The following is a 24,839-nucleotide window of genomic DNA, read 5'->3' as shown; positions in this document are numbered from 1 at the left end:
GTGTGCGTTTTTTTTTTTAAATTGTAATTGGCTGAGTTGAATTAAAGTAGAATCCTGGATTAAATGTTAATTACACGTGATCTCCATCGATGTAAACACGTAGATAATTCACATATATATCTCTGTCTTTGCTTTAAGGCGCGTGTCAGTAGTTAACGTTTCTCTAAGTCCAGTGATCCACCGGTTCTCACTGTGCTTCACACGTGGACCACGGAAACACAGACTCACAGCAGCCGGACGGGTCTAAGTCGCGCTGCTGCGTCCGTCCACATGGTTTACACGTCGGACAAAAACGTAACGTACGTAACGCGGCGGCGGCAGCGGCAGCGGCAGCAGCAGCCCTTTTCAGCATTACGTAAGAATCCCAGCGGCCGCGTCTCTCTCCGCAATAACAAACACTTCGAGGTCGACTCGCTCCTTCTTCCCAACCAAACATGGCTCCCACACCCGCCAAGGAGACGGAGAGGCACTGCGTCCTGTGCTGCCAGGAGGTCGACATCTTCGCGCTGGGCAAGTGCGACCACCCGGTCTGCTACCGCTGCTCCACCAAGATGCGGGCGCTGTGCGAGCAGAAGTACTGCGCCGTCTGCCGCGAGGAGCTCGACAAGGTGGGCATCGCGCCGCCACTGTGGCCCGGGGATGGAGCCCCGGTTCGTGCTAGCTAGGCCGCGTCCTCCACCACCCCCCCGGTGCTGGTGGTGATTGTAGAGGAGGGAGGGAGGGGGGGGGCAGCAGAGTTTGAAGGGTACAGTCAAAGCTGGTTTTATTATGAATTGGAAACCACTGCTGGTTAAAACATTTTTTACAAACAGCGGCGTCTGCTCACTGGTTTTTCTCTCGCTGTCGTTAGCTTAGCTTAGCTTAGCTAGCACTGGTAGTTCCATTAATGTGGGCTAGCTAGCAAGCTCCATTTAAAAGTCCCAAGTCACTGTACTAACCACGTGACTACAGTGTGTTCATTTGATCTCAGTTATTTAATGTGTCAATGAAATGAAACTGTTGTGTCGATGTCAGCTGTCAAACTCTCACGTTAACCAGCGCGTGCACGCCCCATGGTTCACTGTGCTTCCTCGGCCTCTGTACATGAGATACCTGTGTGTGTGTGTCAGCTGGCCTTTACTTCCGGGGACTCGGACATGTGTCACTCAGCGTCAGATAAGTGGACTTTAGCTCATGTCCAGTCCAGGTGGACAGTGTCGTGTGACACGGGCCAAACTGGGCCACTCCCTCCTGTGATCATCTTCCCTAAAAACGAAACTGAGAGCTGCGTATTGCTTGTTGTGGTTTATTTGATGGATCCTGTCTGTGACTGTCTTTCCCTTCTGGGCTTTGCACAGTAAGTGCATTCCCAGAATTCCACGGGGTACTCTACACAGTGTGGGATAGCAGTGGTGCATGAGCTGAGTTTTTACTTTCCCATTACAAAACCTGCCTTTAGGATATAAGTAATAGTTTCAACTGTGCATTGCAGCCTTTCTCATGTTCTTCCCGACTGTCACGTTGCCCTCAGGTGGTGTTTGTGAAGAAGCTGGAGGCCTTCTCGTCTCTGCCCTTCCAGCAGTTTGCATGTGAGAAGAAGCACGACATCTACTTTGGAGACGAGAGGATCCACGCTCAGTACAGGTGCGGTTCTGCCCCACTGTGTTCAGACTAATTCTTCAGATGTATGTGAGAAGGCAAATGTCAGATTCCATTGCCCTGCACATTTTCCAGAACTTTTCCCTCACATTCATATTTTTGGAAAGTTCAGTGCGAGCGAGTGGGTGTGTCGATGGTACACGTGATGGATGCAAAATTGAAAAAAATTACCCAATGTAATTACATGGAAAGTTAACTAAATATACACTAATACGCACAGTAATAAGATTGTGGTTTTCTACCGGAGACCTTCCAAAAACCACATCTCTTTGACCATGACGTGTAAACTTTAAAATGGCAACACACACACACACAACTGTACTTAAAGTGACTAATGCCACACACCTATATTCTGAAAAGCAACTTTGTCATCTTAGGCATGCAGGAGTCTGATTGACTTGACGCACAGAAACGACTAAAAGTAGGAGCGTGAATTAAGCAATAGCTCCAGCATTGTCTCCTCATGATACTATTCCATAATGTGCTCTTGTTTTTAACTACCTCTCCTCCTGTCTCCAAATTACAACAGCTACTTCTCTGCATTGCATTGCAAATACCAATTTTGCATTAAGCAAGTATTTTTGTTTTTTATGTATGTGTGGGAATATACCGTCTGGCAAGCAGGTAAGGATGCAGTTACTGTCAAGAGAGCATGCACCTAAACTTTCTCTATGTACCTAAATTATAATTGACTCTTATTGTTTGACTTTTCTTGTTCTTGTATATAACTGGCTTTTTTTGCCCGGATGACTTCCACCATTTTACCAGGACCTTTTGGATTAGCTTCTTATCACATGTCGTGTGTTTTCTCAGGCATCTGATGTTGTCAGAGTGTGTCCGCTGTCCAGAGCCAAAGATCTTCGCCAGGTTTGAGGAGCTGGAGCAGCACATGAGGAAGCAGCACGAGCTCTTCTGCTGTAAGCTCTGCTCAAAGCATCTCAAGGTTAGTCTTTCCAGGTCCACCACATGTATAAGTACATCAAATAGGAACTAGTTATTAGAAGCAGTTTAAGGCCATTTTACATCTATAGAAAACGCATCAGATATAAACCTTTTTTATTTTCAAGTATAATGAATATTGCAGTTTCCCAGGCCAGGTGAAAATACATGTGTTTTCTTATATAAAACTCTTTTGAGGACATTTTCTTGACACAACATCAACATTATAGCGCTGTCAGACCCTTATTCTTTAAACTCTCCCGCCAGATCTTCACCCATGAACGGAAGTGGTACAACCGTAAGGAGCTGGCACGTCATAGAGCACATGGAGACCCAGACGACACCAGTCACAGAGGACACCCGCTCTGCAAGTTCTGCGATGACCGATACCTCGATAATGACGAGCTGCTGAAACACTTGCGCAGGGACCACTACTTCTGCCACTTCTGCGATGCAGACGGTTCTCAGGAATACTACAGGTGTGTATTGCTGTTTCACAGACCTGTTTGGTCAGGAATCTTCAACTGGTGAAAGCCAGTTGTTTATTTATAATTTAACTTTTCACCCTGTGGCCGACAGTGATTACCTGTACTTGAGCGAGCACTTCCGAGAGAGTCACTACCTGTGTGAGGAAGGGCGCTGTGCCTCAGAACAGTTCACCCATGCATTCCGCTCTGAGATCGACTACAAGGCCCACAAGGCTGGAGCACACAGCAAGAACCGGGCAGAGGCTCGACAGAACCGCCACATCGACCTGCAGTTCAACTACGCCCCGAGACCACAGAGGAGAAATGAAGGTTGGTGAGGAGAGCGTTGTTTTGTTGTTTTTCACCATTCACAGTACCGGACATTTGAATAGGATTATTGTTAATATAACTGTGTGATGAAGGCAATGAATGTGAAATAAAAGGAGGGTGCGTATATCCGCAGGTGTAATGACAGGAGAGGACTATGAGGAGATGCGTCACAATCGAGGAGGAAGAGGAAGGCCTCATGGGGGAGGAGGAGGAGGAGGGGGAGGGGGACAGAAGAGCTGGAGATATTCCCGGTGAGTCTAAACCATCAGTTCTGTGTCTAATACATGAGAATCTGTATAATAATATTTAATGGTCACATGACATTGTCTCTTTCGTACACATGCACACATTCTATCTATCTGTGTGTGTGTGTGAGTGTTTTTCTATTTACCTCTGTGCGGTATTTAAATGTAGCACTTGTCATTCACTGAATGCTTCACTGTTTATTTTGTATTACTGTTCAATCTTATCTTTAGTTGCTGTTGGAAGTGACTTCTAGCCCATTTTCAGTCCTTGTGTATATTTGTCATGCTTGTTGTTGCATTTGACTGTAAATGTGTGTTTGTCCTTGCAGAGAGGACGAGGACAGGCAGATGGAAGCTGCCATGAGGGCCTCCATGGCGATGAGTCGACAGGAGGAGAGAGGAGCAGTGCAGGAGAGGAGCACTCCCAAACACTGCAGAGAGGAGAGGACAAAGAGAATAGAACTAGAAGAGCCCAGACACAGGAACGGACCCATTGAGCCGACAACCAAACCTCCAGGTGACAAAAGCTAAAAGATGTTTTTCCAAGTGCTTTTATGTGTTTAAGTTGTGAAGGTTAGTGATTCTGACACGTTTCTTGTCACCTCTTTGACAGTCAGAACAATGAAGAGCAGTAATCCAGGAGAAGAGGATGACTTCCCAGTTTTGGGAGCCACAGCTGCAATACCCATGTAATATTTTATACACAGTACAAAACCAAAAGTCTTGCATTACTTAAGTGAGCTGAAATGTTCAATCTCTCTTGTTGTGTGTCTCCCTCCAGTGTAAAGCCAGCTCCTGTAGTAGTTCCAGTCGCCCCTGTAGCTTTGAAGGAAGACGATTTCCCGAGCCTGTCAGCTGTTGCTGTGACATCCCTCATGACCCCGGCTTACTCTGCACCACCTAGGAAGACTTCCTCTTTCCAAGAGGAGGATTTTCCTGCTCTTGTGTCCAAATTGCGCCCCCTCAGACCCACAGCAGGCACCAAGTCTGCTTGGTCCAGCAAGACGGCCGTAGCCAAACCAGTCATCCATCCTCCACCTTCCTCCAGACAACCGCCTCCCCTCTCATCTGCTTCCTCTGGCCCTCAGCTCCTCTCCTCCTCCGCTTCATTGTCTTCAAGGAGGAAAAAGAAAGTAGGGGAGAACGGGAAGGCAGTTCCTCTTTCCTCAGATGATGAGAGCGGAGGATTGACGCAGCAGGAGTTCCGCTCAGTGCCCACCATGTTGGATATCTCCTCTCTGCTCACCGTTAAAGGAGGCAGCAGCAACAACAGCAGCAGCAGCAACAGCAACAGCAAACCCTCCACCATGACCTCCAGCCCTTCAAACCTGACCCCCAACCCCGATGTCTTTACCTCCAAAGCCAGCAAGAAGAAAAAACCGCAGAAGAACACGGCTGCTCCCTCCTCGTCTGTGTCTTCGACTGTGACGACACCTGTAAATACAATCTCTGTGGAAACGGCTGCACAGAAGGAGAACGTCCCTGAGAAAAAACGCAACAAGCCGCTTTCTAGCACTGTGACAGCGGCACCGATGAGCGGATTGACAAATGGCCACACTGAGAAATCGCCACCCATTAGTAAGGAGACAGTAGCAGTGAACCCTCCTCCCAACACAGACCCTCCTCTTCATCAAGAGGAGGACTTTCCTGCTCTCATGACAAAGAAACCTCCACCAGGTAATAATAAGAATAATAACTTTATTAGTAAAGTACAGCATGCTGTTATCTTCAATATTCTATTATTATCTTTTGTTTTACATCCAATCTCTATTCACAGATAATCAAACATCAGCAACTTGTAAAGATGCCATGAAAAACTGTTCAATTCAAGTTTAATTTTGGGGGTGTGAATTGTTTTTTCTTTATGCTAAATCATTTACAATTACAATGCTGTTTGCACACGCATGTTGCTGCCTCTCAGAGCTGTCCATTCAGGTCTGCGTACGGAGCGCACCCATTGACTTAAACCCTAGGAGCTCACTCAGTGTTTTACCTGTCAGGCTTCAAGTCCTCCTTCCCGATGAAGGCCTCAGCTCCTGCCTCTTCCTCCACAATGCCCCCACCTCCACCTGGTCTGGGACTCTCAGGCCCGAAGCCTCCACCAGGCTTCACTGGGATCCCCCTCAACAGCAACGTGGTGGAGCCGGCTCCTTCTGCAGTCAACCTGTAAGCGGCTGTTTGTGTTTAACAAATCTAGATTTTGGTGATTAAACCGTTGACCCAGTTCCTTGCTCTATTACAAAATGTGTTTTACTCATGTATTCGTCCCCTCCAGGCTGCCCAAGTTGTCAAGCAGTGGTTACCTAGTGCCAGAAGACTTCCACCAGAGAAATCTGGAGCTGATCCAGTCCATTAGGATGTACCTCCGCGACGATGAGACAAAGTTCAACCAGTTTAAAAACTACTCTGCACAGTTCAGACAAGTAAGTTAAAATAATGAGAATCTTTTACAGATGTTGAACTCTCATCTATTAATCACTAGCTTCTCCTGGAACTGTGTATTTTTAAATTGTACATCAATAATTATTACAACAAAGAATCAGGGTTTAGAACAGAAACTTTCCAAAAAAACTTTTGATAACTTGAATCTTTATTCCTAGGGTGTGGTATCAGGAGCTCAGTATCACTGCAGCTGTAAGGACCTGCTCGGAGAAGACTTTAACTGCATCTTCAACGAGCTGCTGGTGCTCCTGCCGGACACCGGCAAGCAGCAGGAGCTGCTGAGCGCCCACGCAGACTGCAAGGCCCTGGAGAAACAGTCGGGGAGTGGGGGAGGAAAGAAGAACAAGAACAAGAAGAACGCCTGGCAGATGCCAACCAGTGTGGCCAGCATAGCAGCTGAGCTGGAATGTCAGGTGTGCCCCACTTGCAGACAGGTGCTGGCCCGCAAAGACTTCAACTCCCACAAGACCCTGCACATCAGGGATACTGATGAATTTCCTTCCTTGCAGTCGATTAGCCGCATCATTAGCTAGCCCCTCGTCTGCTCCGTTTGCCATCATGGGTGTATTTTCAGTGGCCCCTGTCGCCCTGTCAAAGCCCTGCAGAAGCCAGTATGTAAAACAGGCGCCTGTTTCCTGCGTGAGCGTGTCTCAGAGGAGCTCGGGGTCTATATCTCCATAGTGAAGCTGAATTAAAGAAGGTTGATGGTGTTTTTACTTTCTGATGAGGGTTATATTGATCGGTTTGCGTGAACGGTTTCACAGTGTCACTGGGTTGCTCCAGCTCAACTTTTCCTTCAGCTCGCATCCTTCGAGGACGTCTCTGGTTGCCGCCGGCTTTGTATAACCACAACCATCATTTTATTTAATGGGAGACAAGCTAAGGCTTTACTTGAAGAATGTTCTGCTTCCTAAGACAAAATTGTATTGAGTTACATTTTGTAGCATCATTCGTTGTGCTTTCACACAGATAACAAAAGAATCTGATGTTATGTCAAAATCGGGTAATATTTCTGTATAATTCCCCAGAGGGGCTGTTTGTTTAAATAACAAAATAAACAGACGTCTTCAGTTCAACATTTTTAGCTACAAACTTATTTAACTTTAGCTGTTTAATTGCTTTTTAATGTCGGCTGGTTCAAAGAGAGGAAAGTGTTTGAGTGACGAGGTTGTTCCCTGTCAGAGGCGAAGGAGGGAGGGAGGGAGGGTGGGTGGCAGGAAGAAAGATTAATTAGAACAAATATGGTTCACGGTTTAAATTTTGTATGATTTTTGTGTACAATTTTCATTTATTCTGTTCATGTCACTCGCCAGTGGATCTGGTTTCTTAGTTGACTGATGGGCTGATCAATCGGAGAAGTGGTGTTGCACAAATTTTCAAATGGAAACTAAAAAATCCTAAACAATGAACATGTGTCCTTGCCTGTTTTTCACCGTGTATCTTTTCTTTTCAAGGATGAAATGATGACATGAAGCTCCGTTTCTATTTAAGTCTCCAGGTTATAATAATGAGACATTGGTGGAGACTGTTTCCTCATGTTTAATGGACAAAATCACCCGATTGATTAGGAAAAATTGCAATTAAATAAACAATTTCACTAGTTGTATGCTTAATAATCGATGTACCATCCTTTCCTTCCTAATCAGCTGTTTGTAGTGCAGTGGTGTGTATTAGCATTAATTCTTACTGTGCATGGAGAAAGTGAAACTAGCTGAAAAGAACTGCAGACATACTCGGATCAATTTCTAAAAGGGAACATTTGTTTACATTAATAAAAAATTCATCAACTGATTTTTCTGCTCCTCACTTCATTCCTAAAATAGTGAAAAAGAAATCTACAACTGGTATTTCCTCAACTAGTTTAGAGCGATTATCCCGAGTGGAGTTGATCAATGGTTTCCTAAGTGGTCCGGACGTCACACATGAAACTCAGGGACAGAAACAGGCAGTCCAAAACATGGTCTCTTTTTTATTTCGAGTGACGGTCAGACTGCAGTCCGGAGACATTCAGGTAATAGACAGTGACACACATCTCTGTACACAGCGTTTTTACACTGAAGAGGTCAAACGCCTTCAGAACAGGAAGAAACGACCCAGAAGAAACATGTTAAAGGGGGAGCACACAAAAATCAGTGTTCACTTGTTGGGTCGATGGAGTTAAAATGTTTTTTTTATCATCAGTGTTATATGGGGGAGATATTTTAACATCAACAAACTGTATTATACTGGAATCCCCACAGGTGATGGCACTGGCTTTACTACAGATCAGAACCTTTTTGTGTCCGTCGAACAAAACGTCACACAAAGCTTTGATTTCGGTGCTGACGGTCAAACAAAGTATTTCCAACAAAGAGTGCATTCTAGTTAATAAATAATTACTATTATCATTGTTTATTTTTTTTTCATTAATACAGGACAAACCAATTCTTGGACATCATCACACACAGTTTCCATTTACTTCAATAACGTACTGTATTTTACAATCGACCAATAACCACAGTAGTGTACATGGGCCAGAGCACAAAACACATATGCTTGTATTATTTTTTATCTACCACACAGACTGAAGAGACTGAAGCACTGAGAACAATAATACAACCCGACAGTACCCCAATAGTACCTCCATCAGTACCCCAGTCACACCCAACCATTCAGCTGGTTACTAGCAGGCCAACATAACCCCAGAGTTAAAGGACTACAGTTGTGGTTTTTCATATTTCCGCATGCTTGTATATAATTTAAATTATTGATGAACATAAGATTTTAAATTGATTTCCTTTACTATACGATGGACAATAAACTCTGTCTCTGTTAACACTTATTTAGCTTTAAATCCCAGACAGGAATCAGGACAGACTCAGCCACTAATGATGCAAACCACTACATTTAGGTGATTTCAGAGTTTAAGTGCGTTAAATGGTTTGATGATCATCCCATTCAACATTATTGCAGCATGACAGTGCATTTGTGTGCAGGGGCCTGACTTCACCCAACACAGACACGTGACATTTGAGCGTCCGCTTGTGAAAAGCTGCGTATTATCAGGCAAAGTCAAACCTGATGGAGACAATGAGCAATAATGCCAGATGTGATGAAAACAAAAACGAGTGACTGTCTGAAACACGAGGAGTCCATCAATCCAAAAAATGAAAAAAGAACCACAAGTGTAGACCTTTAACAGCTCCACATAGATCTAACAGCATCCCACCACCACACACGAGTACCTGAAAGTATTTGGAAATCTAAAACCCCAACCAGTCAAATTCCAGCACCCAGTGTTGCACTATTTCCCAAAATATCCCTCAGTTCAAGTCGATCACTCACTGAACTACCCATTCACAGATAGTCAGGTGAAAGAAAAATGCAGAAACCCATGCTCTTTGTTTTTAGTACTTTTAAGTGATTGAACTAGCAAAGTATAGAACAGATAGGGCTTTATCTCCGTTTACCTACAGAACAACTCTATACGTTGATGACTTACCTCTAAACCTCTAATAAGAAGAAGTTGCTTTAAACACTGTCTCCTGTTTTGTCTATTAGCTTTCATAACAGAAATTAAAGCGTCCTGCAGCTCAGGCTCCTGGATTCTGGTGTCGGATTTGAGGTTTTGGAGATTTAAAGTCCACATCAGGGGACACATATTTCCCCCCCTGGATGTTTAAAAAAGATATACACACTCGTGCATGTATTGATGTGATTAACAAGATCATGAGCTCGAGGTAACGTCACTAAAGAGAAAGTTGTTTGGGGACAGTTCTGATAACAAACAGCGATTAATACAACACAAGAGGGAATCCTGTCAGCTGCGTCATTGGCCGGCGAGTCTCACTTTGCAAAACACTGTGGAGTCAACTTAAGAATGACACAGTATTCAATATATAATGAGTCCTATACAACAATTCCATGCATTATAATCATGATTACTTTGAAAACTCAGGAGAGCCTCAGCGATCCCTCTGCTGCAGAGTCTACTCAGGTCAGCAGGGGGCGCCGCCTACATGGGATCAGATAGAAGAACAGGCGAGATATTCTACAGGTCGATTCACTTTAACAGGAAGTTTTCATATTTGGCTCTTTTCATCGTCAAAGAAACACAGAAAAAGTCATTTCTTTTCATTTCGTAGCTTGAGATATTTTGACTGAGACACTGATATAATATATTCTGCAGAAAGACGATTGTTATTCGGTGGAAATTATCGAATGCTCCCAACAGATTTATGATTTTCCTCCTCTGCACTAAAACTCTGACAAACGCACGCTCAAGAAAATAACTTTTAAGCGTCACAAAGTTCACACGAACACGCAGGACCCACGTGTCTCTCTCATGCACGCGTACGCACGTGCACTTACACACTTGTACGTGGACGTCCTCACTCACACACACACAGACACACACAGACACACACACGGAGAATACATATTCACTGATGGCGAGTGTATGTGAACCACGACACAAGAGACACTGCTACACACCGACATCGTTGGCATGATTACTATCTACATCATTAGTGACCCACATCCACCCACCTCCGCCCCCTGTCACCATGGCAACAAATTACTCTCCCCATCTCCTGGTAGATGGCATTTTTTTTTTTTGCTTTTGCCTGAGACTGTACTGATCCGACAACCTGACCTCCCCACCCCCACCTCGCAGGATCAAAGCTCATCTGTTGCCCCCGGCCCCTTTGCACTGTGATTACGTCAAATCCCATGGACATTAACAACGAAGTAGTAACGTGGTAATCAACGGACAGCAATAAGAACACAGGGCAGTTTGGCAGCTTCTAAAACGTAAACATAAACACACCTGACTTGAATCTCCCCACTTGCCCCAATTTAAACGTACGACACTCAACACAGGGCACTGTCTCAAAATACTGTGACATACAGACATTGGCACCATGGATGGATTTGGAGATAACACAGCAAAAGCCCCCACACCCCACATGGAAAGTCGGGTCGTCTTGCGTCTCTCTATCGGCATTTTTTAGCCTCTTTTGGTAGTTTCACGTCGCTTTATTTTTCCCTTTGCTGTCATTTTACGTCTTTTTCTAGGATGTTGCACTGAATCTGTGCGTTTTAAACCCATTTGTCGTGTTCATCCGTGCCTGAGACCGATATATAACTGAAAAGTGACCCTTGGAGCTATCGTGACAACGTCCTCGAGGAATAGTTTGCATTGCGATGTTGTTTTCCTGTAGAATAATGGACTTCAAAATACCAAGGAAGACAAAAAGATGGCGTAACGATATATATAAATCAGCGAGGAGCTTTGCGGATGAATCTGTTCGATACGACGTCCGACAAACTTCACCGGGGGAAGCTCAACAATTTAGATCGACAATTTCTCCGTGTCCCACTTGCCTGAGATTTTGCGAGTACAATTCAAAGTCGTGTCAGTAATTTGAGACAGTGCCTGAACTTAATCTGGCGGTAACTAGCCTACCTACGCTACGGTACATACCTACCTACATAAGAATGTGAGATATTGCACTTGGTCACGAAACATTGTCATCGTTGTTTTTTTCTTTTTTACTTTTACAGCATGTGAAAATCTACTAAATTAAGTCACTGTCTGAGACGCACAGCACAGTATGGCACTTAGTTGATGTCTAAGTTTTGGAAACATGCAGATTCAACACACGTGGTCACGTTTCACTGCAGCGGGGAACGAGGGAGGAACGGCCAGAGCGCGTGTAGCTAAAGAAACATTCCCCCGTAACGGCTTGGATGAATGAAAGGAGGAAGATGGGTGAAGGTGCCACATGTGAGTGCCCTCTGCGGCGCTTTATTTAGTAACCAAACACGGCTTTGTGGTGGAGTCGCTCAATCGTTAATGCCTTCATCTGTTTTTTTCTTTTGACAAAATAGTGTTTGAATACTGCAAAGCGGCCTCCTCTTCTTTATCTCCTCTTCTTGGTATTTCTTTATTTTTCATTTCTTTTCATCCGCTCTGATCCGAGGACGCTGCGTTCAACACGACTACGCGTCTGGAAAAGTGCCGACGGAGCTGGAATGTTGAGGAAGGAACAGGGAACGAGACGAGGAGACGGAGAAGCGGAGGCCATTTTTTTAACAGTTGCAGAAAAATCAGATCAACACATAAACAACTGCACGTGTAACATCACAGAAAGTGATTTTTCTTTTTAACTTTTCAACCCTTCCCCCCCAAAGCTTCCTCTTCCACCATCGGGTCTGTCAGCTCTAGTAAATGGGAACCTGGTATGTGGGTGCTGCGTTGTTCTCAGTGAAAGGTGGGCTCTGGTAGGTCTCTATGGTCTCAGTGGTTACGCCTACTGGTGAATTGGAGGGGTACGGCTGGGTGGGGGCGCCGCCATCCATGTGCTCCGTGGTGAACAGGGTCATGTCTGTGCCCAGCAGATACTTCTGGACCGCACGCACCGTTAGACCCGCCTACAGGGGGCAGCAGGGTGGAAAGAGAGAGGAGCATCGTTAAGAAAAGCTCTTGTTGCTGCACCAATCCAAGTAAGACACAGAAATTACAAACGTTCAGTATTCATAAGCAGATATTAGGCAGGAAACCATCTTTTAAAGCCAGAATTTGTGTTTTTATTCTATTTATAGTAGTTATATTGTAGTTATTAAATAATTACAACCACTGGAAACTGGTGGAAACAGCTAGCTTGACTGTGTATTTTAAAAAAAAGACACAAACTCTGGGTCAGGAAAGTGAAGCCAATGCGGAAGAGCCCAGAACCTTTATTCTGTCAAATGACCAGCAGAGGGTGACTTACTTAGGCTAATTGTTTCCCCCTGTTTACAGTCTTTGTGCTAAGCTAAGCTAACTGGCTGCTGGCTTCATATTATTCATATTTATTTTATAATTTTCGTGTATCCAAATATATCCCTTTAACACAAAGATGTTGATACACCTCCAAACTTAAAGTAAAGGTTCAGTGCACAAGATTAACTGTGGTTCGGCAGATGCATAACCAGTTCGGGTCATGGATGGATCAAACAGGGGCGCGACTGATCGGGAGGAGGAGGAGGAGGAGGAGGAGGAGGAGGAGGAGGCCTTAATCCTGAGGCTTTGTTTGAAGTCATGTTAATTTTTCTCTTCAAAGTCAAACAGCTCAGTGAAAAAAGGAATGTCCAACTCCTGATCCCAGAGTTCAGTTTAGTTTCCTAGTGATTTCCTTAAACGTAGATCGTGTAGTTTAACTTTAAGATTATTTTGTAGTAACTCATTTGTTTCTGTCGTAGGTCCTGATTCATCCCTGATTCTAGAGAACCTGCAGGACTGTGATTTGCTTTACTTCCGACTAAGGCTTTGTATCTGCACCTTGTATAACTTTTTTTTAATATCCACAAAGGTTGTGTTTGTATTGTTGCATATGTGTGAGTGTGTGTGTGTGGAGTTGCACGTCCTCACCCAGGTGATTATGGAGAAGAAAGAGAAGGTGATTGCTGCCCGAGCTGCGTCCGCCCCCGCGTTGAGTGGCAGCTCATCAGCCGTGGTCCGAGACCACTGATTGGCCAGGAAACAGAAACTTACAAAGTACAGGAAGGTCCAGAAACCTGTCGGAACACGACATCGTGTCACAACACAGACGAAGATGATAACATACAGTTTTTCACGTCGTAGCCACCTGAAGCTGCTTGTTGTTCCCTTTTTCGAAATCAAAAATACTTTCTCATCTCTGTGACCCTTTAAAGTGAGTTTACAGGTTTCATTTCTCTTGTTCTCGTGCATGAAAGCATTCAGCTGAAACAAAGAAGTGAATGTGCTGGGTGTTTTGGGGAAATCCCTTTCAATCCTGCCTTTGAAACTGATCAAGCGCTTAAAAGGAGACTATTTATGGCTTATGTGTCTCTAAAGTTGGCCCACTGAATATAACGAGCCACTGAGTATAACGAGCCACTCCCATCGTGAAACATCTCCACGGGACTGAAAACAGTGCTTCCTCTTGTCAACTCGGTTTCACCTCCTCACCTGAGAAGCCAATCTCAAGCATGATGGCCTTCTTCCTGTCTTTGACAGAGCTGATGGAGGAGAACTTGTAGTCGAGGAGGAAGAAGAAGGAGCACGCCAGCAGGCCCACGAGGCCCACGAACACGCCGTAGTTACAGGCGTCGGCGTTCTTGTTGAAGACGCAGTGGAGACGCTCGCTGCCCATGTTGACATAGCCCTCGTTCACGATGGAGGCGAAGACCACCAGGGAAAATATCTGAAGACGGAAAGAAGAGAGGGATGTTAACGTTCGAATGATTATCTCTCTCCTTGTCTCTTTTACGAGCAGAAACACAGGCCCACTGGAAACAGGACTGTGGCAGCACTACAAGAGAGAGAGAGAGAGAGAGAGAAAGAGAGAGAGAGAGAGAGAGAGAGAGAGAGAGAGAGAGAGAGAGAGAGTGGCTTAGACCAGAAGCATTAACCTAATTTCCTCTCTCTCTCTCTCTCTCTCTCTCTCTCCTCCTCGACTGACTGAAGAGGTGGATGCTTCACTTCCCCTTAAGAATCACATCGTCCCGAGGCGGCGTGTGTGCCGAGTGAGGAAACGCGATAAAGGTTGCTATGGGCTCGCGTTCTGCCACTTTTCACTCCCCCTCATTAGTAAATTCCAGTCTTATCAATAACACCACTATAGCTGCGTGTGATCTCTCTGGTTTCTCCTCTGTCGTTCCTCTCACTGCCTTTGCTCCGGACTCACACACTGACACTGATCAGCTGACTAACGCTGCATGGCAGAATAGGGCCATGTGCACACACACACACACACACACACACACACACACACACACACAGAAATGTGCTCACACTTGGGGGTTTGGGTCATATGATGGTGGAGGTGCACACAATGGGATAATGTCAGGTCCACATTTTAAACTAATCACATGTGTGGATATAATCTGCGCAGACACAAACTGGTGCTTTTCATGAATCCGTCTGGTGAAGCCGCTTATGTGTCAAAGTGCTGCATCTCCAAAATGGAAGGAGAAACTTTCACATGGCAGGATTTTAAAACACGAGAGCGTGTAGAGAGTGGATGAAGGAGGAGAACATGGAGGATTTACTTTGAGGGAAAGTCAACTACTGACTGTTTTTCTCTGGCATTTACTTTTTTAACTCTGCCAAGTCTGTCTGTTTGTTGGTTGGTAGGTTTGTGAGCAAGGTTACACAATAAAACTGGACGGATTACCAGGAAACTTGGATGTCAGGGTAAGAGAAGGGTCAGGGAAGAACTCGTTCATTTTTAGTGCCGATCCAGATCAGGGAGTGAATCTAGGAATTTGTTTCAGCTTTCTTCATCATTACCAGACATCGATTTCTCAAAGAATAACTTATGGATCTTGATGAGAAAGAAATCAGACACATTTAAGGAACTCGTATCTATAACTCTGTGGAATCTGGTGTTGTTTGATTGAAAATAAGGAGGCCGTCGGGCCCATGTGCTCATTCACTCATGCTTCCTGGTTGTAGAAGACAACATTGATTCGTACATTTTGTCTTAGTTCCTTTTATTTTATTTTATTTGCATTACCTCCCCCTTCTTTATTCGCTTTATAATTAGACTCTCTCTGTGTGTAGGATGATGTGAAGATGAAGAGAAAAGCAGATTTGGCAACATGCAAAGAAAATAAGAGGTTGAAGTGAGAATATCTCTAACATTTGCTCACCTGCTGATTGATTCCTATTGTGATTAACTCATTTACATTTAAAGGTTCAGTGTGTAAGATTTAGGTGAAAGGGATCTATTGGCGGAAATTGAATAGTGATGTTTTCTTACTAGTGTGTTTCATCTAAATTGTACATATTGTTCTTTTCTTTACACTAGAATGGTTCCTTTATATTTAAATACTTTATATTAACACCAGGAGCGGGTCCTCTCTACGGAGGCCGCCATGTTTTTTTACAGTACCAACTGAAGGCTACCACAGGTTCTCTATCATGTTTGGGGGGGGTGAGGGGTATTCAGCTGCAACATGCAACGTCACCACTAGATGTCACTACATTCTACACGCTTAACCTTTAATGCCTTTACTTCTGACCACTATAACCACCAGAGTAATTATAAAAAGCCCCATTGTTCAGTTACAACATGGTTCATATGCACTGGTGCAGCCATGTTGACGATGTGATGGGAGCTCAGTGATGAATCCTCCTCACCTGAGCTTTAAAGCAACAAATGGAACACAACCAGCACAGAGCTCGTGATGAGGATGATGAGGATGAGGATGACTTGCTCTCTGTGTTTGTTTCATGTCAGTCCTCGGTGCTGGTGAGGAAGATGTTCTCCGTGTCATCCAAAGGTGACGCGCTACATCAAACGTCAGGGCACGACGCGTCTCCGCGCGGCCCCTGCATGCGTGCGTAATGGAGTCCGCGGACCAATCACAGGTGAGGTGACGGGACGACGACCGTTTCAGGGTAAATCGGCAAAAAATCATATGAGCTGATGATGTGATTGAGATTAAAAACCGTGTGTGAGTGTGTGTGTGTGTGGTAAATAACGCAATTGTGTTTTACATGCAGAAATAGAATCATGATTGTGATCAGCAGCGGGGACGAGCAGGCTGCTGAATATGAATTTCTCTTTTTCTGTCCATCCCGGTTTCGCTCTGCTGCACATCTGCGCGTGTTCAGGATAAATGTGTTGAAATGAAAGCGTGTGGGTGAGGACGGAGATGTGTGAAATAAACATCTGTATAGTGAAACCAGTGTCATGGTGTCAGATGCCCACCAGGCCTGCTGGGTTACACCCTGTACCGATCCATAAACACCCAGCATCAATTTCCTGGGTTTTATTCCATTTTACGCACGGTGCTAATTAACCGCGCCAGGGTTTTGCGGGGTCTTGTGTTTGCGGTGAGAACACGTCACGAGTCTGGCACCGCAACGACAACACAGAGCCCCCCTCTCTCTCCAAACACACACAGGCGCGCACAAACACACAAACAGCAGCACCACAATAAATAATAATTAATAAAAAAAGAAAACGCGCTCCTACCCATGACAGCACCCTGAGGATGGTCTGCGGCTGCTTGGCGAAGGTGATCGGGTCGATGCTGGACCCGGTCCGGCCCGCTCCGAACGATCCCGCTCCGTCCATCTTCTGTGGCTCTCTCTCGGTGCGCTCCTGGCGGCTCCACGCTCCCGGCTCCACGGCTCCGCGGCAGGCTGCTGCTGTAGGGACGGGTCCTGCATGCGCGCACCCAGAGGCGCGCGGGCACGGCGGCGGTCACGGTGAGTAGAGTGGGAAGGGGGGGGCGAGATCGTGCCCGCGCTATACAGGCTGACTGTATGTTTATTTTTATGATTAACTCTTTATTTGGTTTTTAAACACTAACAGTCACAAAGAGCAACTGCATGGAACTTGAGCAATAGAATAAAACATTACAACAAAACAGTGATGAAATAATAATTATAATATGACAAATAGGAAAATGTCTTCATTGTTCATTGTTTCTTCATCAGTTAACTGCGTATTTTACTTTAAATTACTGCTTCCACTCTTTTTCCTCTTTTTCCACGTCATACGGATGTGGGCCACTTCCGGCAACGATGGGTCACTTCTGGCCTTTATGTGGCCCAGACTAAATGGATGTGGACCTAAAGTGGCCCAGTTGTCCCAAGATAAATGGCAAACACGCGGTGCTCTATAAGTGTAATATGGATGTGAACCTGTGAAGGTGGCCCATGTGGTAAATGGTGGATTTGGCCCAAAGACCACAAGACAAATTGGGGTCACCTTTGGTTGACAGGCGGGATTGAGATGTTAACTTGAGGCCCAGACCTGTAAACAGGAGCTGATCGCCCAATCATTCCATACAGTGTGTGCCGAATGAGGGTGGTCAGATAGAAAGGTTTAGATTTTTCATCAAGATTATACCAAACTATCATTTCAAAAATGGAATCTGCCTATAAAATAGTCTATATTATAGAATGTAATCACACAGCAAGCATGACTTCTTATTTGTCAAAGGCAGACACGACCCTGCAGCTTTTACCAAGGTAAAGTAAATGTTGTCCTCAAAGGCCCTAAAGACTTTCGACGACAAACTATATAGGGAGTGAAGAATTCCTGCCTGACTCCTAATTCATGAGCCATGGCATGAAGAGCAGTCTCGTGATGATGTAGTATGTGCCAAACGCTACAAGAAGTATAGTCATAAGTTTCTTATCATGGGATATTTGCAATAATCGTGACATGTGACCAATGTGGTGTCGTCAAAAACGCTCATTCTGTCTGAGCCTCAGCCAAAAGACAATTTACACTGACATGAAATGAACAATCACGTTTGTGAAGATGTGACCAACAACATATCTGTATTTATTAATGACGCAAAATAACATTTAATTTGAAAATTAAATTATTTCAGCACCAAATCATAATTAAAACACACAAACACACACAACATGGTTCAAGAAAATACATTCTGCAATCATCACTATGTAAAATATAAATCTATATATTTCTGTGACATATTTGGTATTTTATTTTTATAATCTAATCAAATACATAGATTGTCAAACAAGATTTCAAAACACAGCTTACAGCCTAGAAACCAACATGTTTAATTGATGAATCCAATTTGTGATCTGAAAAAAACAAACAATCCAGAAGCTAAATTGGTCAAAAACACACAAGCATGAGTCAGAAGAACAACGTAGTGAGTGTTCCTCCATGTTCTCAGTTTCACACGTAGAATGTATTTGTAACTCTCCTCGTTAACTTGAATTAACAGCAGGTCGAGTGTAACTTCAAGTCCTGACCTGAGAAACAGTTATGATTATAGTTATAATAACTAACCACAAAGCAAGACGAGCCTTTTGACCTCACTCTTCACATGTAGGTTTTTCCACAACACGAGACCTGAGCTTGTTCCCACAGTGACAGGAGGAAGTTATTGTCTCCGCCTCAGTCCTCACGTCCCTCAGCGCTCCCGACACAATCCCTCAATCACAGGAACCATCTTTCCACCCGTCTTTCCACCGCTCGTCCACACGGGAGCAGTCGAACTCGGGCTTCCCCAGCCGGACGTTGACGCCGTTGTGGAGACGACAGAACCACTGAGAGAGCGCGTGGCGACTGGTGGTGTCCGGGTGGTTGGTTTTTAATCTGCGGAGAGGAAATCACGTCAATTTGAGAATTGAACTCAAGGTATCTAATACAAAACACAATGTTAGAACTCCACTTGGGCTCCCCCTACAGGTGGGAGAAATAATTCACGTTTTTTTTTTTATCAGTGTAGCACAAGATCTGACAAGGGAGAGAAATGTTACAGGGTTTTACACAAAGGTGACAAATAGTTTTAATTGTGGTGACATTGTTGATGAAACCTAACAAAACTAAAGAATTAAAAGTATCAGATTATATCATAATAATAATAATAATAATAATATACCATTGTCCTGCCAGAGATTCATAATGACACTTAAAGATTTGACACTAGAGACCTGACCTTCCTCTGAGGTCTTCTGCACATTCATCACAGGGGAAGAACTTGGAGAAAAGGTGGATGAACTGTCCCATCTCCTGCTGCTGTGAGGAGGACGGACGCTCGGGGTAATACGCCGCCATGGTGTGCAGGAAGGACCAGGAGTTACGTCCCAACTCCTCCCTGTCCAGCGGACACTGTGGGTCCTCTGGTGGCTCGGACTCTGTGGCTCCGACCCCCTGGAGGACGACAACAGACGTTCAGATACACAGTCACACACAGGTAGGTGGGCGGTGGATGATTTGTGGGGCAGTTAGATGTAGAAGTCAGATCCTTGTATCGTGACTACAGGCAGGCTGTTGGAGATCAGTGTCAAATAAGATAAATACATAAAACTGAGGACCACTAAAGTTAGGACATTAAAGTGTTTGGACCAAAGATGGAGACAAACTGCAAATATTAGTCAAAGTATTGATTAGCTGACACACACGAGGGTAAATGAAATATCTCTGTGTTTTGGACAGAATGAAGGCGTCGCTTGAACTGTCAAGAAGTTTTATAGACAAATAACAGAGAATAATGTGCAGATGAATCAGTAGTGAAGGTAATTGTTGGCTGATCTGAGAACCAGGTCTTCAGGTGTCTCAACAGACAAACTCAGTAATAAAGCAGCAAATCTCTGAGACGCTGACAACAGAACAAACCGCTTCATATCACAAACTATCAAACAATCCTTCAATTTAAAAACTCTGCCACCACCTTGGCCTCACGTCACCTGAGCAGCCGCTGTCGTCTGTTTCTTCTGGGTCTTCATCCACGACTTAAAGTCCGTGCAGGCCCGACACGGCTTCTCCTTCGGCTGCTCCCCGCTCTGCTGCGGCTCCTTCCCGGGACCGTCCTCCGGTGCCGGGCCGCCCACCGGGAACGGGAAGGCTTGAAACGGGCCGGAGGCTGCGGGTCCTCTCGGTCCCGAGGGCGCAGCCATGTTCGCTCTCCCGGTCTCAGTGCATTAGCTAACAACCGACCGAGCTGCGGCACCGACACACACACAGGAAGAACCAGACTATACGGACGTGTAAGCTGTGTTTAATACTCGGGTCTGTGAGCTACGGCAACCGACGCTGTTGCACGTCCGGTCCCCGACGAGATGTGCCGGTGATGGGTCAACGTCTCCTCGGACTTCCTTGTTTCACCCGGACCTTTTACGGGCACGCAACCTGTTCCGGCTGCTAACGTCGGTTCCCCCCGTGCATGCCGCCGAGTGTCGCCTCTGTCAAAGTGTAAGATTCAACCATCTTTAAACATATTTAAAACTCCTGACATTACATTTATTTTTACACAGACATTAATGTAAACCTCCCGCGCGATGACCCGCTGCGGTTATCGCGGCTTTAAAAGCTGTTTTGGTAGCTCTGTTAGCCTGCTAGCCGGGATGCTAACAAAGCTAACAACTGTGGAGTGACACGTTTGGTTGGTGTGTGTGTGTGTGTCTCTGTGTGTCTGTGTGTGTGTGTGTGTTGTGTATCCTCTCCCCCGTGTGTACAGTGCAGCTGTGGCATCACCTGGACCGTCAACATGGGGATTCTGGAGAAGATCGCGGAAATTGAGAGAGAAATCTCCCGGACACAGAAAAACAAAGGTGAGAGACAGAGAGAAGACCGGTGGCTAAGTGTTAGCTACATTGTGGATGAACTGTCATTTACCTGGTGTGTGTGTTTGTGTGTCTCTGTGTGTAAGTGTGTGTTTGTTATTATACTCTATTATACTTATATATGCTATAACATGGCCACCTGACACCACCATGACTAACAGAGCTCACTTCCATCATTGTTTTTCATCTCAAGCTCGAACTTGACTCGTTAAATTGAACTTGAGTCATCAAACCTTGTCACTCGTCTCTCTTTCCCTCCAGCTACCGAGTACCATCTGGGTTTGCTCAAGGCCAAGTTAGCCAAATACAGAGCTCAGCTCCTGGAGCCCTCGAAGTCGGCGGGGGGCAAAGGAGAGGGTTTCGATGTGATGAAATCAGGAGACGCTCGTGTGGCTCTCATCGGTTTCCCCTCCGTGGGTAAGGTAGGTCGACAAAAGGGGGGACGAGGGGGATGTGGCTCCCGGGGGGGGTCCTCACACAGGCTAAAAGAGAAACTGATTCACAATACGATGCTTAACTAAGTCTGTGACGCTCTGAAGATTGTGATGATCTCATGAAAACCCTCTGTCCTCCAGTCGACCTTCCTCAGTTTAATGACATCGACAGCCAGTGAAGCTGCTTCCTACGAGTTCACTACCCTCACCTGCATACCTGGTGTCATTGAGGTAAACACACACACACTCACTCATATCAGTGCACACAATGTAAAAATTGTGATAATTGTGATTAAAAACAACTTAATCTACCATTTACACTGTTATTTCTTCCTCTTCAGTACAAAGGGGCCAACATCCAGTTGCTCGATCTGCCAGGAATCATTGAGGGTGCTGCCCAAGGTACGAGTTACTTCCCTGTTGTTGCATTTAGTCTGAAGCAATCACAGACATGCAATGTTTTTGCTCAAGTGTTATAGTTTCATTTTTATCAGATATAGTCGTTAATGATTTATTAAAAAACAATTCCTACTCGCTGGAAATAGCGAGTGTGGCAGTAAGGGTTCGTTTAGCTCTGACAGAAGACCGAGCCATTGTGTTTAACTGACCTTGCACCTTTTGATAGGTAAGGGTCGAGGTCGGCAGGTCATTGCTGTCGCCAGGACAGCAGATGTGGTCATCATGATGCTGGATGCCACCAAAGGAGAGGTTCAGAGGTGTGTGACATTTGTTAGAAGGGGTTATTTGTTGGGGCATGTGTGAGTCTGCTGTGTTTTCATCAACAAATTCTCACCTTTACATTTCCTTTTCTTTCTAGAGCACTTCTTGAAAAGGAGTTGGAGTCAGTGGGCATCAGACTCAACATGGCAAAACCTAATATTTATTTCAAGGTACAGTTTCTCTTATCTTTTTTCTCTCTCTAGGTTTCATCACACACATTCAGAATCAGGTCATGATCATCAACAGTTAATTTTACGGTCATCTGTCTATTAGTTTTAGAGAAATGATGCCATGTAAAGTGCTGGTGAAGTTTTAAAGTGATATAAAGGAAGATGACATTTAAAACCTGGACTGAATCGTTTCAGCAGTTGAAAACAAAGAACCTTTGTGTGATAATTTTTTCATTTCCAGGAAGAAATACTTAAACTGTCAGATTGAATTTCAACATCTGCTTTTTTTTGGCCTTTCTCTGCAGCCTAAGAAAGGTGGTGGCCTCTCCTACAACTCCACAGTTCCTCTCACCCACTGCTCAGAGAAGCTCGTCCAGCTCATCCTTCACGAATACAGTATCCTTCAAGGACACCGACAAACATTTTCCTGTCCCTCTTACTCGCCTTCTCTCCTCCTGTCTCTAGGTTTCCCACCAGTAATTGACCTTGTGGAATTGAATGGATTCACACGGGGAAGTCGGGGGATAAAATCCTCAAGTCGTGGATTTAACTCGTTAATGACTCACGGTAGCATCCGGCGGATTTCCTTAACCGCTTCTCCTCAGAAATCTTTAACGCCGAGGTCCTCTTCAGGGAGGACAGCACGCCGGACGAGTTCATCGACGTCATCGTTGGGAACAGAGTTTACATGCCTTGTCTATATGTAGGTCAATTTATATAATTGAAAAATGGTTTGAAAAGGATTTGATTAGTTCAAAGATGATTTTTCTAACTTCAGCAGCTCGTATTGTTCACGAAGTAAAAAACGTCTCTCTCTGCCTGTGTTTGTTTAGAGTTTCTCCCTCCCTCATATAGTTTGTGTGATTCTAGGTGTACAATAAGGTGGATCAGATCTCCATCGAGGAGGTGGACCGCCTGGCTCGCAGACCTAACAGTGTTGTCATCAGGTGTGTGAATACCAGCGTCTTCTGGTGGAAACGTGTCATCTTACTATCTGTTTGTATGTATATGACTTTAACGGCTTTCCCCCTTTCTTCAGTTGTGGGATGAAGTTGAACCTGGATTACCTGTTGGAGACGCTGTGGGAATATTTGGCTCTGATTTGCATTTATACAAAGAAAAGAGGAGGTACACTTATATATTTGTCCTCTTTTATCCATCAGTTTATCACATTTAAATGATGCATAACTTGTATATTAAATTCTTAATTTTCCCATTAGAGCGCCCGGACTTTAATGATGCCATCATCATGAGAAGAGCAGCGAGTGTAGAACATGTGGTACGTAAAAATGCATATTGTTCACACATGTGTACATTCATTATAACTCTGCCTTAAGTTTACATGTGAAGAGTTTATATAACTGATGATGAATATGTCTGTTCTACTTTCTCCCTGCAGTGCCATCGAATCCACAGAACCTTAGTCGGCCAGTTCAAATATGCACTTGTCTGGGTAAGTTCAGGTTTTTTAAAGGTATTGACCTGAAACCTTTTTCAGTTGCCTCCTCTCCCTACTCAAACAAACTGTACATTAAAATAAACAAAGACAGAGCTTGGATGTTACAAATGAGAGGTGTTACATCGTACACTGACAGCTGGAGATCTGATGGTGGCAGTAGAGCTGCAGTGGTGCACAACACACCCAAAAAAGAAATCATGCACCAAACTAAATTTTAAAAAACCTGCTTCTGTTCTGGATGTGAACCCTTCTGTGTTCTGGGCCTCCAGGGAACCAGCACCAAGTACAGCCCGCAGAGGGTCGGCCTGACGCACATCATGGAGCACGAGGACGTCATCCAGATCGTGAAGAAGTGAAACAAGCCCCTGACCGGAGCGAGGAGAGACGGAGCAGCAGGAGTTAAAATGAAAACAAAGTACTGTACAGTAGATACACAGCAATGGGAAACGCCCACCGTTCTTATTTTGTATATGATAACCAACAAAACCGGGAGAGACAGACAAGATTTGAGTTGTGGACAGAAACAGGTTTATTTTACCTTTTAAGATAAAGGAAGATGCGTCAATGATTCTGAGAGAAAATGGGAAAAACAATAAAGTCCCTGAAACATTAAATAAATGGTTGTTTGCTTTTTATTATCATCTTCTTATAAGATCAGTTTCTTTCTACAACAGCTCACCTGGATTACATGTGATTCCTGGACTTGTTTGTGCTGTTTATACAAAAATTAGGACATTTGACTTGGTTTAATCACCTTTTTTATTTAAATAAAGCTTAACCACCTTTTTGTCTTTACCTGTATTTACTCAAATCTTCAAATTCATTCATTTTACATATAAAGTCTAATTAGAAAATATATTTTGTTATATTGGGGATGGTATGCTAATAGATGCTAACAGCTGAAAACCCACAGAGATGAGGGGAATAACACATTTAGGTACCG

At 44.5% G+C, this 24,839-nt stretch overlaps 4 protein-coding genes across 4 annotated transcripts; 2 read left to right on the top strand and 2 right to left on the bottom strand.

The window, feature by feature from the left end:
- The first annotated feature begins 220 nt into the window (after positions 1-220).
- On the top strand, positions 221-7,470 carry znf598 (zinc finger protein 598). Its single transcript, XM_035181775.2, has 12 exons — positions 221-608; positions 1,511-1,623; positions 2,452-2,581; positions 2,845-3,056; positions 3,157-3,374; positions 3,508-3,625; positions 3,949-4,136; positions 4,233-4,308; positions 4,401-5,296; positions 5,620-5,785; positions 5,895-6,042; positions 6,220-7,470. Exons 1-12 carry the CDS (start codon positions 435-437, stop codon positions 6,592-6,594), a joined length of 2,814 nt encoding a protein of 937 aa, XP_035037666.2. The 5' UTR covers positions 221-434; the 3' UTR covers positions 6,595-7,470.
- Positions 7,471-12,119: 4,649 nt separating this feature from the next.
- syngr3a (synaptogyrin 3a) lies at positions 12,120-17,252 on the bottom strand. The gene is made up of 4 exons (XM_035181828.2): positions 17,032-17,252; positions 14,016-14,250; positions 13,455-13,600; positions 12,120-12,475 (listed from the first exon to the last, which is right to left on the bottom strand). Exons 1-4 carry the CDS (start codon positions 17,131-17,133, stop codon positions 12,266-12,268), a joined length of 693 nt encoding a protein of 230 aa, XP_035037719.1. The 5' UTR covers positions 17,134-17,252; the 3' UTR covers positions 12,120-12,265.
- A 1,073-nt stretch (positions 17,253-18,325) lies between these two features.
- Positions 18,326-20,447, bottom strand: gfer (growth factor, augmenter of liver regeneration (ERV1 homolog, S. cerevisiae)). Its single transcript, XM_035181832.2, has 3 exons — positions 20,238-20,447; positions 19,487-19,701; positions 18,326-19,143 (listed from the first exon to the last, which is right to left on the bottom strand). Exons 1-3 carry the CDS (start codon positions 20,445-20,447, stop codon positions 18,981-18,983), a joined length of 588 nt encoding a protein of 195 aa, XP_035037723.1. The 3' UTR covers positions 18,326-18,980.
- Positions 20,448-20,598: 151 nt separating this feature from the next.
- drg2 (developmentally regulated GTP binding protein 2) lies at positions 20,599-24,510 on the top strand. Its single transcript, XM_035181812.2, has 14 exons — positions 20,599-20,742; positions 21,008-21,101; positions 21,375-21,535; positions 21,689-21,778; positions 21,889-21,949; positions 22,173-22,263; positions 22,365-22,437; positions 22,743-22,833; positions 23,043-23,140; positions 23,308-23,384; positions 23,477-23,565; positions 23,658-23,716; positions 23,837-23,890; positions 24,166-24,510. Exons 2-14 carry the CDS (start codon positions 21,038-21,040, stop codon positions 24,250-24,252), a joined length of 1,095 nt encoding a protein of 364 aa, XP_035037703.1. The 5' UTR covers positions 20,599-20,742; positions 21,008-21,037; the 3' UTR covers positions 24,253-24,510.
- Positions 24,511-24,839: the final 329 nt, after the last annotated feature.

The sequence above is a fragment of the Hippoglossus stenolepis genome, chromosome 16 (genome assembly GCF_022539355.2).
Source record: "Hippoglossus stenolepis isolate QCI-W04-F060 chromosome 16, HSTE1.2, whole genome shotgun sequence".
NCBI classification, from domain to species: domain Eukaryota; kingdom Metazoa; phylum Chordata; class Actinopteri; order Pleuronectiformes; family Pleuronectidae; genus Hippoglossus; species Hippoglossus stenolepis.
Note: the sequence above shows the minus strand (reverse complement) of the source record. Positions and strands in the feature narration are given on the sequence as shown.